Here is a 19,188-nt window from a genome sequence, read left to right as displayed (position 1 = left end):
TATGCCAATTAAAAAAAAAAAAAAAACTGCCATTGAGTTGATTCCAAGTCATAGTGACCCTATTGGACAGAGCAGAACTGCATCATGGGGTTTCCAGGTTGCACATCTTTACGGACACAAACTGCCTCATCTTTCTCCTACAGAATGGCTGGTGGGTTCAAACCACTGATCTTTTGGTTAACAGCCAATTGCTTTAACCTATGTGCCTATGTATAACTCACTGGGGTTTAATAATAGAAATAGGTTGAAGGGGCAGCACTGAGCAAGGAGATGGGCTGGGGGCAGGTGCTTGGTTTGCAGGGTAACCAGGGCTTCTCCAGGAAAATGAGGAGAGGACAACATTCAGATAGACACAGGATGTGGACAGGCCGGGAGGGTGCATGGCGCAGTGCAGACCGGGCAGGGGCTGGAGAAGACTGAGCCTGGGTGGCTGCTCTGGAGGCAAGCCTTTCACTGGCCACGCTTGCAGCGCACACAGTCAGTCCATGGGCACAGAGCCAGCGGCACCAAGCCTTGGACAGGATGTCACTTGCTTTCCTTGAGTCTTTGCAATCACAGCTTTAGGGACTACACAATATCTCAGGGTGAACGTGCCAGAAGTTACCATTCTTATGTTGGATGGAGTCCCTGGGAGGCAGAGATGGCTACGTGCTGGGCTATTAACCAGAGGCTGGTGTTTCGTGTCCACCCAGAGGCACTTTGGCAGCAAGGCCTGGCAGTCTGCTTCTGAAATATCACAGCCTGGAAAACCCCAGCGAGCAAGCCCAACACATCACCCACAGGGGCGCCACGAGTTGGAGTCGACTTGACACGAGGGTTTTTGGTTTTAATGTTTCTGTTGGCGTCACTTTCATTTGTTTCACATGGTTATCACGCTCATTGATGAGTGTGACAGCTCTTCCATTTGAGGATTCTTTGCTGGGCTCCCTCCCCTAGCCCTGGGGAGGGGCACAGGCACCCCAGCTTCCCTGTCCTTATAGGTCCTGAGTGCAGGAGAAAGCAAGGAGCTTGACGCAGGACTTAACATTTCCACCAACAGTCCGTTTGAATCCTCACAATCCTTGGAGGGAGGGTGGTTGTCCCCATTTTAAAGGAGAAGCAGGCCCAAGAGCGTCCCCTGACTTTATTATCACAGAAGGAGGGCCGCTCAGAGCTGCAGACCGCTCTCAGAGCTGCTTGGTCCTGGTTTCCCAGTCTCAGCCTCCCTCTCTGCCAAAGGGGGTGTTCAAAGTAAAACTAGCATTTGTCGAACACCTAACTGCAGGCCAGGGACTGTTTCTAGGCATGCCATTTGACAGGTGAGGAAACTGAGCCACAGGGAGGTTGGGTGACTTGCCCAAGGCCTCACACCTGGTCGGTGTCCTCCAGAGCTGCAGTGTGCTCTTGGCGCCCCTGCCTCAGATGCTTGGCCTTAGCCAGACACCCCACGCAATGTGCTTAGCTCAGGGCCTGCCGCATAATAAATGCTCAGTAAATGTCTCTGGGTGTGATTATTATGGACCCTTGCTGTTGTGTGGTTCTGTTGAGTCGATTCCAACTCATAGTGACCCCATATGACAGACTGGAACTACCCCATACAGTTTTCTAGGCTATAGTAGTTTTTTTTTTTTCCAAGTATTTATTGCTTTTTGGGTGAAAGTTTACAGAGCAGATTGGTTTTCCATTCAACAGTTTGTAGACATTTTGTGGCACTGATTACAGTCCCCACGATGTAATAGCTGTCTTCCTACTTCCTCCTCGTGTGTTCTGTTTCCGTATGTCCTTCCTTCCCGCCCTTCCTGCCTCCTGAGCTTCCTACCGAGGCATCTGCCGGTAGCCCCCTGCTGCTGCTGTTGCTGCAGGGTTGTGTGTGTCTCAGTGTTCACCTGTGTTGTCTTGGACTCTTGTGTTCCCCCCAGTGGCTTCCTTGGCCTTGATCATTTTGTGATTTCCTCCTTGCTGTATATTGCCTTTTCCTTCCTCCAAGTTAATAGGCTGTGGTCTTCAAGGAAAGGAGCCCTGGTGGTGCAATGCCTAAAGCATTGGACTGCTAACCAGAAGGTTGGTGGTTCAAACCCACCAGGTGCTCTATAGAAGGAAGACGGGGCAATCTACTTCTATAAAGACTGACCACCTCAGAATCCCAGTGGGAGTCGCTGTGAGCAGAATCAACTGGACGGCCTTGAGTTCGGTTTGGTTTTTAGTCTTTCAGGAACCAGATCACCAAGTTTTTCTCTGGTCAAGCCACTGGGTAGGTTTCAACCGGCAACCTTTCAGTTCAGAGCTGAGCACTTAAGCGTTGCATCACCATGGCTCCTTCCTGTCTCTTTAATGGTTCTTTGTAGGCCACTTGCTCTTCCCTTTCTCCCTAAGGCTGACCCACAGCACCCCTCCTCTCCTCAGTACATAGGCTGGGGCCAAGCAAGGGGGTGCCCCAGTGCCCTGCAGATGTCCACGCCCCTCCCAGGGCACCCACACTCAGGCACTGTGTCCTTGGTGACTGATGTTCCCTTTGGGTGACTGTATTGGCACCAAGGCAGAGCAGGGGGCTTCCAGCTGGTTCTTGCCATCCTTGGGGGCCATGCCCTCGGCAGGCTGTGGGCTTTCTGGGAACCCAGGAAGTAACGAGACAGGTAACTCTACTGTCCAAACTGTGAGAGGTTCCCCAGCAGAAAAGGTGGCTCATCTTCACACACAGGTGTTTCTGAGAATCTTATTTCAGGGCCTTCTCCGAGCTCCTTGGCACCAACAGATGGAGACAAACGCTTCCCATCCCCTGTTCCCAACAGATTGTGAGGTGACCCCAGTCTCCTCGTGAGCCTGGAGCAGGGACACTGATTTTGTGGAATTTGTATGACCTGTGACGAACTCTGAGTGCCTCACAATTTTTTAAATGACGCAGTGGGGAGCCCTACGCGTTATGTTCCTATGCTGTGTACATTCCCATCTGTTATTGCCTCTGTCAATGCAACAGCTCCGTGAAGTGGGAGCAGTGGGTGCTGCCCACATTCAGACCAAAAACCCAAACCCACTGCTGTCAAGTTGACTCTGACTCACCTGTAGAGGACAGAGTAGAACTGCCCCATTGGGTTTCCAAGGCTCTAAATTATGGATAACATTGAGAAGAATGGGAATCCCTGAGCACTTGATTGTACTCATGAGGAATCTGTACCTTGACCAGGAGGCTGTCGTTCGAACAGAACAAGGGGACACTACATGGTTTAAAATCAAGAAGGGAGTGCGTCAGGGTTGTATTCTTTCTCCACACTTATTCAATCTATATGCTGAGCAAATAATCCGAGAAGCTGGACTATATGAAGAAAAACGTGGTATCAGGATTGGAGGAAGAATCATTAACAACCTGAGATATGCAGACGATACAACTTTGCTTGCTGAAAGTGAGGATGACTTAAGGCACCTACTGATGAAGGTTGAAGAATACAGTCTGCAGTATGGATTACATCTCAACATAAAGAAAACAAAAATCCTCACAACTGGACCAATGAGCAGCATCACAATCAATGGAGAGAAGATTGAGGTTGTCAAGGAATTCACATTGCTTGGTTCTACAATCAATGCCAACAGAAGCAGCAGTCAGGACATTAGACGACGTGTAGCATTGGGAAAGTCAACTGCGAAGGAACTGTTTCAAGTGCTGAGGAGCAAGGATATCTCCTTGAGGACTAAGGTGCGCCTGACACAAGCCATGATATTTCCAATCACCTTGTATGCATGTGAGAGCTGGACAATGAATAGGGAAGACCGAAGAAGAGTTGATGCTTTTGAGTTGTGGTGCTGGCGAAGAATGCTGAAAGTACCATGGACTGCTAAAAGAACTAACAGATCTGTCCTGGAGGAAGTGCAGCCAGAATGCTCCTTGGAAGCGAGAATGGCCAGACTTCGTCTCACCTATTTTGGTCATGTTGTAAGAAGGGACCATTCCCTGGAGAAGGATGTCATGCTTGGTAGGGTGGAGGGTCGACGAAAGAGGGGGAGGCCTTCAACGAGATGGATTGATACAGTGGCTGCGATGATGGGCTCGAGTATAGCAGGGATTGTGGGGCTGGTGCGGGATCGGGCAGTGTTTCGTTCTGCTGTGCATGGGGTCGCTATGAGTCGGAAACGACTCGACGGCACTTAACAACAACAACAACAAATCCTTATGGGAGGAGACTGCCGTATCTTTCTCCTTTGGAGCAGCTAGTGAGTTTGAACTACCGACCTTTTGATTAGCAGCCGAGTGCTTTAACCACTGTGGCATCAGGGCTCCTTGCTGCCCACATTACAGATGAGGAAACTGAGTCTTCATCAGGGAAACTAGGTCAGGGGCAGGACAGTTACGGGGTCCCCTTGGCCCAATGGCTGCTCGGGAGGGGAGTCTGCGAGGTACCTGGCCTTCCCCGGGTGGTCTGTAACTCCCCTCAGGCCTCCTTGCCCCTCACTCAGTGCCTTTCTCTTTCTTTCTTGTCCTTTCCAGGTCCCTGCAGGCCCTGACTCGGGGTACAGTCTGGTCGGGAGCCTGTGCAGGAACCCACTGCACTTGGTGAGGTGGGCATGGGAGACCGCACCCAGCTGACCAGCGACCCCGTTCTCTTCCAGACTGAGGGGGCAGGTGGCGGGGCCTCCCCACCTGCCCCGCGGAAGATGCAGTTCTTCGGCCGCCTGGTCAACACCCTCAGTAGTGTCACCAACTTGTTCTCTAACCCATTCCGGGTGAAGGAGGTGTCCATGGCAGACTACAACGTGAGCAGCCGGGTTCAGGAGGAAGGACAGCTGGTTCTGTTCCAGAGCATTCCCAGTCGCGCCTGGGACTGTGTCCTGGTCAACCCCAGGAACCCGCAGAGTGGATTCCGGTGGGTGCCAATCACACACTGCTTTCCTTTGCTTCCTTTCAGTGCTCTGCCTGGAGGTCTCTCGGGGTGGGGGGGGTGGGTGAGAGGGGAGAATGACCTTCACAGAATGTCTCAGCTCTTAGCATGGGAGAAAAAACAAAAACCCAAACTCACTGCCATCTAGTTGATTCTGACTCACAGCAACCCTCTTTGGGTTTCCGAGGCAGTAAGTCTTTATGGAAGTAGATTGCCCAGTCTTCCTTCCATGGAGTGGCTGATGGGTTTGAACCATAGACCTTCTGGTTCGCAGTCAAATGCCTTAGGCACTATACCACCAGAGCTCCTTAGACGGGAGAAGGGCTTCCTCTGAGCCCAGTCTTCTGGCCCTCAGGCTCCCAGCAGCGGGGACTTGGGGAGAAAAGCCTGGGCTGTTCCCTATTGGGAGACTGACTTGTTCAGACGGAAGGGAGGAAGAAGGGGGCCGCTGAGAGGCCCAGTGAGATATGGCCTGCTGTGATAACTGTGATAACCTTCTGTCCTGGATCTTTAAAGCCAAGAGAGACTCAAGGGGCTGGACAGAGTTGTCACTGCTCAGGGCACCTGGGGACTTTCAGGGGCTAGAAGGAAAAGGCAGCAATCCAGGACAGGGTGGAGGAAACCGAGCCAGCTGCAGGGCTGGCTGGGAAAAGGGGGTAGGGGTGGGCAGGGGCCAAAGGAGGTGGGCAGGTTGGTGTCGAGTTGGGCCAGTACCGATGTCCCTTTTCTGTCTGTTCACCATCTGGCTCTCCCGTCATCCATCCCTTCCACACTCACAGAGCATCTCCAAGGTCTCCACTGCCCCAGGCCCTGGGCTAGCTCTGTGTGTGCAGCGAGATGCCAAAGCATGGCCTGTGCCTTTAAGGAGCGGGCAGTATGGAGGCGGCATGCAAACCAGGCACTGCGCTGCCGGGTGAGAAGTGCTAGGACAGAGGTAGAGCACGGGGAACGGTGGCACACGAGGACACGGTCACGTCCTGGGGGTCTGGCGGAGGCGTCAGGAGGCACTCTGCATCCTGAAGCAGGAGTAGGAGTCAGTCCCGCAGGACACGGAAGGTGCAGAGGCGGGGAGGTGTCAGCCTCCAGGCAGTGCCCTCTAGCTGGATCCTCAGTGCCTCTGGGCGCTGGTGAGAAGTGACACTGGAGGGGACGCTGGGGCCATTCTGATCGAGGATGCTTGGCAGTGGGGATCTCAGGAAGTGGCAACCTGGGGGCATGGGCCCAACCACCAGGAGAAGAGCAGGGTAGGGTGTGAGGGCCCCGGCCAATCAGGCAAGGGTTCAGAGTTTGGCTTAGTTCCAGTGGGGAAATGGAGTACAGGCAAGGAAACTGAGGCAGGGGCACTGCAGTGAGGGCTTGGGCAAAGGTAAAGCCTCAGTGGATAGCCCAGAGGCCGGATTGAAGCCAGCAGGACCAGGCCAAACTCTGACTGCAGGTGGGCCTGACTGACTGCCCTCTGTTTGGCCTGGGATGGACAGGCTGGCATGCAGCTCCAGCAGCTGCCCCCAGGCCTGCAGTGAGGGGTGCTGGGCGGGCACTGCTGAGCAGGGCACTGGGCCCCCCACCCAGATCAGGTCACTGCCGAGTCTATTAGGTTCTCCCGAGTACGTCTTGAATCTGCGTCATCTTCTCTTCCGATCAGGATCAGATTCTGCTCACGTGATGTTGCCAGTCGTCAAGGTGGTTTTCAACTCATAGCAACCTCCTTGTGACGGAGTGGAACTGCCCCTGAGGGTTTTCTAGGCTGTAATCTTTACAGAAGTAGATGTCAGGCCTTTTATCTGCAGGGCTGCTGGGTGGGTTTGAACTACCAACCTTTTGGTTAGCAGCAAAGTGCTTAAATGCCACCAGGGCTCCTTGCTTGAAAACCTGAAATACTAGTGTTTAAACAGGATAGGGCGCCCTGGAGACATAGTGGTTAAAGCATTCTGATGCTAACCAAAAGGTCAGCGGTTTGAGCCCACCAACCCCTCTGTGGGAGAAAGTGAGGCAGTCTGCTCCCATAAAAATGTACAGCCTTGGAAACCCTACGGGACAGTTCTGTTGTTGTCGTTGTTATGTGCTGTCGAGTCACCTCCGAGTCATAGTGACCCTGTGCACAGCAGAACGGAACCCTGCCCGGTCCTGTGCCGGCCTTGCTATCCTTGCTACACCTATATCCTTGCTGTACTTCGTTGAGGGCCTTTCCGCTTTTCGTCGACTTTACCAATATGAGATGGTTCTACTCTGGCCTGTAGTCTCTATGAGCTGGAGTCGTCTTGATGGAAGTAGGTCTGGTCTGGTCGGACAGCATAGAACTTTGGTTCTTTCTCAAGTGAAGCCAAGGCAGATGGCGGTGTGGCTGATAGCGCTGTTCCACAGGGGCCTCTGGGCCCAGGCTCCTTCTGTCTTGTCTGGTGTCGTAGGCCACCTCATGGTCCCAAATGGTCAGGCCCAGCCATCACGTCTACCTTTCTAGCCAGTAGGAAGGCAGAGGGCAGGATGAAGCAGGGCACGCTCCCTCTGTTTAAGGATACTTTGCAGAAGTTGCACACGTGCTTTCCACTAACTCCCATTGGCCAGAACGTAGTCACATGGCCACAACTCAGCGCAAGGGATGCCGGGTGGCTTATAATGGAGATGGCTGTGTGCCGGGCTGAAAGCAGGAGTCGCAAGCCCTTCCTTCGCTGCTGGCACTCTTCTTAGGCCATGGTTGGCACTGACCGCAGCAGCCGTGCAGCCTGTAGCTCTGTCCGTGGTCCTGCCTCCCCCCCCCTTCTTCTGAGCTGCCTTCCGAGTGATCTCTCCAGAGGACAAATTTGACGCATCACTCCCTTGCTTAACTCTCCCTGGGCTGCTGCTTCCCTTAGAAGGTGCTTTGTGGGGGCGCTAGGTGCTGTGAGCCCGGGTGACAGAGTGGGACTGCCTGCAGGGTTTTCTGCGCTGTAATTCCCATGGGAGTTGATGGCCAGCTCGATCTCCCACAGAGCGCCGAGTAGGTTCGAATTGCCAGCTATTTGGCTAGCAGCTGAGCACTGAACTGCTTGTGCTTCAAGGATTCCTTATCAGGTGCTTAAGAAAACCCAGCCCAACCCACTGCAATCGAGTCTGTTCTGACTCAGAGCAACCCCCACTGGATTCCCAAGGTGGTAGATCTTTACGGAAGCAGCTTGCTCCATCTTCCTCCCGCAGAGCAGATGGCAGGATTGAACTGCTGACGTGCTGGTTAGCAGCTGAATGTCTTACCCACTACACCGTCAGGCCTCCTTATCAGGTGCTTAGCTTGGCTTAAAAGGGCCCGTGTGATGGAGGCTCTGTGTGCTCCCTGGTCTCTGCTCCTGGCCCCTTGACCCTGCCCTTGCCTCACCTAGTCTTTTTGCCCTTTCTCTGCCTGCCGCCCTCTGGGATTGCCCTCCTGTGTGCCCAGCACCTGCTCCCACCCCTTGCTCCTGGTAGACGGTCATCACCGTGAGGGTTGGGCTGTCCGTCCTGTTCACTACCATTCTCCAGCACCCCACATGGTGCCCGGCACATATCAGGCCTGTGGGATGAATAATGTGGTCTTTCCACTCAGTGTTTATGATGTTCACCGAGGGCCACGGTGTGCTGGGCCCTCTGTGCCCGAAGCTGTTGGACTGAGAGCTGTAAAGGGAGTGAGCTGGAGTGTGGGAGGTGGGGGTGGGAGCGTGGGCTGCTGGGGCTGAGGTGGGGGTGGGACCATGAGATGCTGGGGCTGAGGTGGGGGTGGGAGTGTGTGTTCTGGTTCCCTAGTGCTGCTCGAAGGATACGCCACAAATGGGATGGCTTGAACAAACAGGAGTTAATTCTCTTATAGTTTGGAGGCTTTAGGTCTGAATTCAAAGTGCCAGGCTCTATGGGCTGGGTGAAAGCCCCTCATCCTTGGGCTTCAGCTCTGTGTCCTGCTCTCAGGCCATTGAAGCTGGAGGCTTTTCTTCACTCAGACAGCTGCTGGCTGCTGAGACTGACAAACCCAAAGTTGACAAGTAAAAAGGCAGAGTCCCGATGTTACCAAACCACACGGCAGGCCATTAACTTAAGTCCATTGTAAGTCCCAAGGTCAGCAGAGCATGGCAGGCTGCTGAATAACCACATGGCACATGCAGGGTTCAAGGGTGCCATATGGTAGAGACTGTTCCCAAAGCTGCTGCTTATATACAGGAAGCAGACCACATACCCAAAGGCAGCTACTCAGCTGCTTGTGGTAGATCCCACCATGGAGCTGATTGCCAGTCTCATCATGGGGAATAACTACCACCAGCTGCCCAGCCACTCAACCAGGCCCAGCCAAGCTGACACACAAACATAACTACCACAGTGTGGGCTGCTGGGGCTGAGGTGGGGGTGGGAGTGGGCTGCTGGGGCTGAGGTTATGAAGAGTTGCAGCAATGGGAGTGAGTGACGGAGTGAGGACTGTGGAGGGGGTGGAGAGAGCAAGGCTGTGAAGGAGGGTGGAGGCACTGCGCCAGACCCCGTGTCCTCCCCCTTACCCTGCACACCAGCAGCCTGTAGAGGGACGGCTTGGCACATTAACCTTCCTTCAGGGACTGAGGTTCTGTCTCCTAAAAGTCTCCTCCCCGATTTCCCTGGAGCACCCTGGATGTCCCCACGTACTCGAGTGTGGGAGAGGTGGATGCCTAGTCCCGCGTCCAGCCTCAGGCCCTGGGTCACCGTGTTCTTGTTCTTTCGCTGCCGTTAGTCGTCAGGCAGAGCTTCCGGGTGGGGTGGAGTCCGAAGCGGCTGAATCATCAGGTTTCATTACTCGAGGTCTGTGAGCCCCGCGTCTCTGGGTAGAGCGACTGGACCCCAAGGCAACAGCAGCAACAGTGACAGTGGCATCTCTGGTTTCTCAGTGCATGCTGTGTGCTTGAAGGACCCAGGTGGTACCAGTGGTTAAGCACTGAGCTGCTAACAGAAGGTTGGTGGTTCAGATCTACCCAGCGGCTCTGTGCAAGAGAGGCCTGGTGATCTGCCTTCATAAAGCTTTCAGCCTGGGAGATCATGTGGGGCATCTCTGCTCGTCACACGGGGCTGCCACAGCAGAAATACCCCAAGTGGGTGGCTCTAACAAACAGAAATGGATTCACTCAGTTTAGGAGGCTAGAGGTCCCGAGTCATGGTGCGGCTCTAGGGAAAGGCTTTCTCCCTCTGTCGGATCTGGGGGAAGGTCCTCGTCTCCTTTCAACGTGTGGGGGCCCAGTGTTCCTTGCAGATTTCCACATGTCTTGGCATGAATACTCCCCGAGTCTAGGGGGTTTTCAGTGCAGGGACTCCGACTCCAGCCTGCAGCTCTTCTTTCCTGCCGATACTGAGGTCCCACTGTCTCTGCTCCCGTCTCCCTCTTTTTATCTCTTAGAGGATAGAAGGCGATGCTGTTGTTGTTATGTGCTGTCGAGTTGGACCCGACCCATAGCAACCCCTCCTTGGGTTTCTGAGGCAGTATCTCTACGGAAGTAGATTGCCCAACCTTCCTTCCGAGGAGTGGCTGGTGGGTTTGAACCGTCAGCCTCCTGGTTAGCAGTCAGGTGCCCTAGGCACTACGCTACCAGAGTTCCTAAAAGGTGATGCAGGCCACACCATGTGGAGTCTGGGCTGTGACCTAGGGACTGAGAGTGTTACATCCTACCCTAATCCTGCCTCATTAACATAACAAGCATTGTCAGAGCCCTTTATTGTCACCTAATCCTGCCTCGGAGGAGCTCTGCTGGCACAGTGGTTAAGGCATTGGCTGATAACCAAAAGATTGGAGGTTCAAACTCACCTGCTGCTCTGCAGGAGAAAGATGATTCTGGGTCCATAAAGATGTACCTTGGACACCCTCTGGGGCTGTTCTACTCTGTCCTATAGGGTTGCTATGAGTCAGAATCAACCTGATAGCAGTGCATGGGTTTGGTTTTCTGGTTTTAATCCTGTCTCATGCAGAGATTAGAATTTAAACACATTGGGCAGTTAGATCACAAAATAGAGCTCAACCATGTAGTACTGGAATCATGGCCTAGCCAAGTTGACACATATTTTAGGGGGGACACATTTCAATCCATGACCGGCTGCTCTGAGTCAGAATAGACCCAACAGCACCTAACAGCAACAGTGTGCTTGACCCTTAGTCTAAGGAGTAACTCATTACAGTCCTAGGAGGTAGGGGTGGTTATTGCCTCCGTCTCGGAGAGGAGGAAACAGGCTCACGGAATGTAAGTGACTTGCCGAGGTCACACCACTGCTCGGGCATCTGGCTGTAGAACCTCCACTTTGACTTTCCTGTGCCATGGTCTGCCTTGTAGTGTGGTGAGCCAGGCTGCTCACCTGCACCAGCCCCCGATCCTCCCTGCCTGACATATGGTATGGGGCCTGGCTCTTCCGGTGGGTGGTCAGGATGGCCACTCGCAGCATTGCTGTCTGTGTACATTATGATAACGTCAAGACTTCTGTTCCTGGTACAGATTAATCATTGACCGCCCACGTTTCCTTGTGACACATGCAATTTGATGAGCCCTGCCAGCCCCTTCGTGGTCTCTCAGCAGAAGCAGCTCTGTGCTGCCAGGGATCCTGGGAAGGATGTGGGACATGTGGGACGTGTAATCTTCGCCTCCCAAAAGGAGACTGACTGTTGAGGCTCTCGGGACTGGGTCCTCGTGGTTGTTAACCTGCCATGGAGTCGACCCCTGATGTACAGCACCCTGTGCACAGTGGGACTGGACCGTTGTGATCCACGGGGTTTTCACTGGCTGATTTTTTGACGTGGGTCACCAGGCCTTTCTTCCTGGTCTGTCTTAGTCTGGAAGCTCTGCTGAGACCTGTTCAGCATCATAGCCCCATATGGGCCTCTGCTGACAGACGGGTGGGGGCTGTACATGAGGTGTATCGGGTCAGGAATTGAACCCGGGTCTCCTTCATGGAAGCAAGACTTCTACCACTGAACCACTGATGCCCCCTGGGATCTTTGCAGTAAAAGCACTTATAAGGAAACGTCAGATAGTGGAGTGGCCTGTGTCCTGGCCCTGTGACTTGCTCATTCATTGTGTCCAGTCCCATGGCCTGTCTTCAGGAAACAGGGGTGGTTCTGGCAGGTCTCTGCCTTCAAGGAGCTCCTGCAGCAGCACAGTGGGAAAGATGTTGTAATGGATCCCTGATGTTATAATGGAATTGCCATTTACGCTTCTGTCTTTACCCCCGCTTTTCCCTCAGCTAAGAGTGCTCTGCACCGACTCCTTGGCCCCCGTGTCCCTGCTGTGTGTGCCTCTCCTCATTCTTCCTCCCACACTTTCCATACTGGTGGGTGGCTCCCGTTGCTTGGGCTGGCATGTGTCTGTTTATACATCTGTCTTCACCCTAGACTGTGAGAGCCCCCGAGGCAGGGCTTTCTGCATTCCTAATGCCCAATGTGGTGCGAGGCACTCGGTGGACACCCGGTGAATATTTGCTGAATGGATGAATGAATCTGTGATCACTGAAGGTAAAGCGTGTTTGGCAGGAGGGGCTGGGAAGGGCATCACTGAAGTGGGTGTGTTAGAGATGGAGCATCAAGGCCCAGGTGGATTTTATGGATTTTACTGGTGAAGCAATGGGAGGAAGGGCCCCGTGGAGAGAGAGCCCAGCACAGTCTGGACTCAGAGCCAAACTTCAGAGAGCATGTAGGGAGAGGCCTGTGTGGGACTTGACACTGGAGTGTTAGGAACCCTTCCAGCCTAAAGCTTTGCTGAATGGATGCCCATGTGTTGGTCCTGGATCCCCTTGAAAGTTCTAGGGACCCCTTTCTCCCCAAAATACATACCCACACATCTTGGATGCAATTTCAAGAGGTACCACTTTATCCACAGACACTTTGGTGGCACAGTGCCTAAGGCATCTGACTGCTAACCAGAAGGTTGGTGGTTCAAACCCATCAGCCATTCTGCAAAAGGAAGACTGGGCAATTTACTTTCATAAAAATTCACCACCTTGGAAACCCAAAGGGAGTTGCTTTGCGTCAGAATCGGCTCAGTGGCAGTGAGTCTGAGTTATCCACAGAGCCCTCCCACCAAGGCAGAGGCTTTCAGGAACTCACCAGGTGGGTTCTGTCTGGGGCTCAATCCAGGAGGCGGCAGAGGAAACAGATCCCCATGAGACTCCCCCTGCAGCCCTTGTGCTGCTGCTGCTTTTTTTTTTTTTAAATAATGTTGAGTTTTTGGGTGAAAGTTTACACAGCAAGTGAGGTTCCCATTTGACAATTTCTGCACCACTTGTTCATTGACATTAGTTACATTTATCACAGTGTGTCACTACTCTCTTTAATTGTGTTCTGTTGGTTCCGTTTCCAGGAGTCCAGTTTCCCTGACCTCTTCTCTTCTCATCTTTGCTTTTGAGTCACTGTTGACCCTTTGGTCTCACACGGATGGTTTTTATGTAGCATACCGGCCGTACGGGTAACATCTTTTACTGTGTGTGTCCGTCCCTCTCCTGTTTTGCCAAAAGGTGATCTCAGGGGTTAGGCTCAGTTCTAGATTTAAGTGCTGTCTCAGGTCGATGGTCCCAGGGAGTCCTCTCTTCTCTACTGTTCTAGCTTGTCTGGCTTTATAATTTTTTAAGAATTTGATTTCAGTTCCACATTTCTCTCCCTTTCTATCTGGGGCCATCTATCGTGACCCCGATCAGAGTGGTCGGTGGTGGTAGCTGGGCACCACCCAGTTCTTCTGTCTCAGGGTAGATGAGGTCATTGCTTGTGTCTTCTCTGAGCTTTTGGTACCTTCTTACTCTTTTGCTCCTGGTGAGTAGAGACCAGTCGTTGTATCTGATGGCCGCTTGCAAGTTCTGAAGACCACAGATGCCACTCAATTCACAGGACCTGTAGCCCTCTGGAGAGTTTTCTCTTTTGTCTCTCTCCCACTGGGCTTGGAGGTGGGGTTGGGTCCTCCTTGCTCCTAGTTGGTGCTCTCAGACTCTCTCCCTACCTCCTCCAGAAGCCCGTCAACCTGAATCTCACTCATATCACCCACCCGTGCCACTCACTCTCTCCTGATGGCAGGCATCCATGACCCCTGGGACACTGTCCCACGTTCCTCAAAGATGAGATCCGTCACCATCCTTGGCTTGATTCTTGAAGCTTTACATATTCACATAGATGACCCTCCATACCCCCTGGCCTCTTGATTCCTTGACCTGTCCTTGTCCACATGGTCGTTCCCTAAACCAAGCCAAACCCATTGCCATCATGTCAATTCCAATTCATAGGGACCCTATAGGACAGAGTAGAACTTCCGCATAGGATTTCCAAGCTCGTAAATCTTTTACAGAAGCAGACTGCTCATCTTCTTTTCGAAGAGCAGCTGGTGAGTAGTTAGCAGCTGAGTGCACAACCACTGCACCACTGGGGCTCCTTGGTCATTCCCTAGACCTAAGCAATCATTACCAGTGTATGCGTTTCTTAGGGCTGCCATAACAAAGTACCACAAACAACAGAAATGCATTCTCTTGTGGTTGTGGAGGATAGCCATGAAAGTTCAAGATGTCAGCAGGGCCACACGCTCTTTGTAGGCTCTAGGGAGAATCTGTTCCATGCCTAGGCGTCGCTTGGTTTGCCATTGCATCTCTCTAATTTCTGCTTCCATCATCACATGGTGTTCTCCTTGTCTATATCTGTCTTCTCTTCTCTTCTCTTCTTACAAGGACACCAGTCAGATTAAGGCCCCCAAAAATGACCTCTTGTTCTACATCTGCAAAGACTTTCTTTCCAAATCAGATCACATATCCAGGTATCAGAGGCTAGGACTTCAACATATCTTTTCATTGTTGTTGTTAGGTGCAAGGAGTGCAACCATTAAAGCATTTGGCTTCTAACCAAAAAGTTGTCAGTTCAAACCCACCAGCCACTCAGTGGGAAAAAGAGACAGCCTGCTTTCATGAAGATTTACAGTCTTGGAAATCCTATGAAGTAGTTCTACTCTGTGCTATAGGGTTGCTATGAGTCAGAATTGATTCAGTGGCAGTGGGTTGGGTTTGGTTTTGGTTGTTAGGTGTTACTGAGTTGGTTCTGATTCATAACCACCCCATGCACAAAAGAATGAAACCCTTCCTGGTCCTGGGCTGCACTCACAATCATTAATGTCTTTGAGCCCATCGTTGCAGCCACTGTGTCAGTCCCTCTCACTGAGGTCTTCTTCTGCACTGACCCCCACATTACCAAGCATGATGTCCTTATCCAGGGACTGGTCCCTCCTGACAACAGGATCAAATTACCAGACAAGAAGTCTCACTGTTCTCCCTTCAAAGGGCATTCCAGCTCTTCTTCTTTCAGGACAGATCTGTTCATTCTTCTGGCTGTCCACGGTATATTCAATATTCTCTGCCAACACCGTAATTCAAAGGCATCAGTTCTTCTTTGGTCTTCCTTAGTCATCATCCAGCTTTCACATGCATATGGTGTGGCTGGAAGTACCTTGGTTGGGTCAGGTGCACCTTAATCTTCAAAGTGATATCACTTTAAAGAGATCTTTTGCAACAGATTTGCCCAATGCAAACGTCATTTGATTTCCTGATTGTTACTTCCATGGCCATTGATTGTGGCTCGAAGTAAATGAAATCCTTGACAACTTCAATCTTTTATCCATTTATCATGAAGTTGCTTATTGGTCTAGTTGTGAGGATTTTTGTTTTCCTTATGTTGAGGTGCAATCCATACTGAAGGATGTGGTCATGGATCAACATCAGGAAGGGCTTCAAGTCATCTTTACTTTCAGCAAGCAAGCTTGTGTCATCTGCATATTGCCAGCTGTTAATGAGTCTTCCTCCAATCCTGATGCTGCATTCTTCTTCATATAGTCCAACTTCTCAGATTATTTCCTCAGCACACAGATTGAATAAGGGTAATGAAAGGATACAACCCTGACACATACGTTTCCTGATTTTAAACCATATATTCCCTTGTTCTGTTCAAATGACTGCCTCTTGGTCTATGTACAAGTTCCTTATAAGCACAATTAAATGTTATAGAATTCCCATTCTTTGTGTATTATCCATAACTTGTTATGACCCACACAGTTGTATGCCTTTGCATGGTCAATAAAACACAGGTAAACATGTTTCTGGTATTCTCTGCTTTCAGCCAAGGTTCATCTGCCATCAGTAATGATATTCCTCATTTTACATCCTCTTCTGAATCTGGCTTGAATTTCTAGTAGTTCCTTGTTGATGTGTTGCTGTAACCGTTTTTGAATTATTTTCAGCAAAATTATACTTGCATGTGATATTAATGATGTAGTTCGATAATTTCCATATTCTGTGGAATCACCTTTCTTTGGAATGGGCACAAATATGGATCTTGTCCAGTCTGTTGGCCAGGTAGATACCTTCCACATTTCTTGGCATAGATGAGTGAGGGGCTCCAGTATTGCATCTGTTTGTTGAAACATGTCAATGGGTGTTCTGTCAATTCTTGGAGTCTTTTTTTTTTTTTTTTTTAATTTTATTGTGATTTGGGTGAGAGTTTACAGAGCAACTTCATTTTCCATATAGCAGTTCATATACATTTTATTTCATGCCATTGATTGCAATCTCCATAATGTTACAGCTCTTTTCCCATTTCTTCCCTGTGGTTACCTTTTCCCTGTGTCCTTCTTTCCTATGTATTCCTGCCCTCTGAGCTATCTCCCTGTGCAAATGCTGCCCTTCTGATCTCCCATGGTTGACTGTTCTGAGGATTATACCTACCTGGTGTAAATGTTTAGCTTATATGCCTGTCTACTGTTCGGCTGGAAGCCATGGGAGTGAGTTCAGTTCCAGGCCTGAATGGTGCCTAGGGACCATAGTCTGAAGGGTATCACCAGGCTCTGTCAGACTAGTAAACCTGGTCTTTTTTATGATTTTGACTTTAGTTCCACATGTTCTCCCACTCTATCCAGGATCTCCTGCACTGATCTCTCTCTGAGTGGTTGATAGTGGTAACCAGTCCCTTGGTTATGCAGACTGAGGTTCACATGGTCCACTAGTCCCTTGGACTAGTTGTTTCTACATGTCTTTGGTTTTCTTCATTCTTCTTTGCTCCAAATGAGGAGAGACCCATCTTTGCATCTAGATGGCTGCTTGTAAGCTTTTAAGACCCCAGTCGCTACTCACCAAAGTAGAGTGTAGAACAATGTTTTTGTGTAATAAGTTATGCCAGTTGAGCTTGATGTCCCCCATAATTATGGTCCCAAGCCCACAGGTCCAACAACTCACTCCTTCAGGGTAGTTGGCTGTGGCTAAGAAGTTATCATAACTTTGCCCCCTGTTAGTTCTATTCATAAGGCGCTCTGGTGGCATAGTGGATTAAGGCATTTGGCTGCTAACCAGGAAGTCAGTGGATCAAACCCACCAGCCACTCTGGAGAAGGAAGATGAAACAGTCTACTTCCATAAAGATTTATAGCCTGGGGAAACCCGATGTGGGTCACTATGAGTCAGAATTGACTCTATGGCACTGAATTTGGTTTGGTTTTAGTTCTATTTATATGGACATTCTTACAGCATATACAAATACATATGTAGACATATCATCTGCCAAACTTAAATATAAAAACCAAGGAGAAAAAAAAAAGGGGTGTATTCCCTTTTGCCTGGACATACCTGATCCTTCAGCCTGTCTATGTATGTCTCTGCATGTAGATTGGCATTTGTCACTGATAATGCAGCATTTTGTCTGTAAGAGGGTTTATCTTTGTCTGTGCCTCTTGTACCCGTCTCTGTGTCTTCCTTTTCCTTAGTGTTATTGTGTTGGTCTCTCATTTTTGGTATATTGCCTTTCCCTTCACTCAGATCAATGCAATTTTCTCTCCACTTCCTTTCCATCCTGGTAACCAACAAAGAAATTTTCCTTCCATGTATAAACCTTTCCTTGACTTTTTTTTTTTTTTTTTAACAATAGTGGATTAATACAATATTTGTCCTGTGATTGACTTACTTCACTCAGCATAATGTCATCCAAGTTCATCCACATTATGTAGTATTTCATGGATTGGATTGTGCATTATTCTTTAGTGTTGCATAGTATTCCATTGTGTGAATGTACCACAGTTTGATTATCCATTCCTCTGTTGATGGGCACTTAGGTTGTTTCCATCTCTTTGTAATTCTGCATAGTACTGCGATAAACATGGGTGTTCATATATCTATTCATGTCCTGGGTTTCATGTCTTTAGGATATATACCTAGTAATGGGATTCTGGATCAAATGGTATTTCTAATTCCAGCTTTTTAAGGACTTACCATACAAATTTCCACAATGGTTGTATCATTTTATGGTCCCAACAGCAGTGTATGAGAGTCCCAGTCTCTCCACATCCTCGCCAGCATTTGTTATTTTCTGTGTTGTTGGACTTTGCTGTTAGTGCCGGGGTGAGATAGTATTTCATTCTTGTTTTGATTTGCATCTCTCTGCTGGCTAATGATCATGAACATTTCTTCATGTATTTATATATATACTACCCCATTGCCTTCTTGCCTGCATGGTTTCTGCCAAGAAATCAGAGCTTAGTCTTACTGGTTGCCCTTTTGTTGTTGTTGTTGTTAGGTGCTGTTGCGTTGTCTCCGACTCATAGCGATTCCATGCACAGCAGAACGAAACACCGCCTGGTCCTGAGCCAGCTCCATGATTCTTACTATACTTGAGCTTATCACCACTGCCACTGCATCAATCCATCCTGTTGAGGGCCTTCCCCTCTTTTGTTGACCCTCCACCTTACCAAGTATGACATCCTTCTCCAGGGAGTGGTCCCTTCTGACAACATGACCAAAGTATGTGAGATGAAGTCTGGCCATTCTCGCCTCCAGGGAGCATTCTGGCTGTACTTCCTCCAGGACAGACTTGTTAGTTCTTTTAGCAGTCCATGGTACTTTGAGTATTCTTCTCCAACACCACAGCTCAAAAGCATCAATTCTTCTTCGGTCTTCCTTATTTATTGTCCAGCTCTCACATGCATATGAGGCTATTGAAAATACAATAGCTTGTGTCAGGCGCACCTTAGTCCTCAAGGAGACATCTTTGGTCTTCAGCACTTGAAAGAGGTCCTTTGCAGCCGATTTGCCCAGTGCTGTACATGCTCTGATGTCCTGACTGCTGCTTCCATTGGCGTTGATTGTAGAACCAAGTAGTGTGACGTCTTTGACAATTTCAATCTTTTGTCCATTTATCGTAATGTTGCTTATAGGACCAGTTGTGAGGATTTCTGTTTTCTTTATATTAGGGAGCTCTGGTGGCGTAGTGCCTAAGGCATTTGACTGTTAACCAGAAGGCTAGCAGTTCAAACCCACCAGCCATTCCTTGGAAGGAAGGTTGGGCAATCTACTTCCGTAGTGATACTGCCTCAGAAACCCAAGGAGGGGTCGCTATGAGTCAG

The 19,188-nt window shown here is 50.1% G+C and overlaps 1 protein-coding gene across 1 annotated transcript in view; it reads left to right on the top strand.

The window, feature by feature from the left end:
• The first annotated feature begins 4,623 nt into the window (after positions 1-4,623).
• Positions 4,624-19,188, top strand: part of PLA2G6 (phospholipase A2 group VI) — an 80,123-nt gene continuing 65,558 nt past the window's right edge. Inside the window, 1 exon segment of the mRNA XM_007941757.1 lies at positions 4,624-4,832. Coding sequence (XP_007939948.1) covers positions 4,624-4,832 — 209 coding nt within the window.

This window comes from Orycteropus afer, unplaced genomic scaffold (assembly GCF_000298275.1).
Source record: "Orycteropus afer afer isolate SDZICR_OR568_19922 unplaced genomic scaffold, OryAfe1.0 scaffold00083, whole genome shotgun sequence".
Classification (NCBI taxonomy): domain Eukaryota; kingdom Metazoa; phylum Chordata; class Mammalia; order Tubulidentata; family Orycteropodidae; genus Orycteropus; species Orycteropus afer.
The sequence above is the reverse complement of the archived record's forward strand: the minus strand, read 5'-3'. Positions and strand labels throughout refer to the sequence as shown.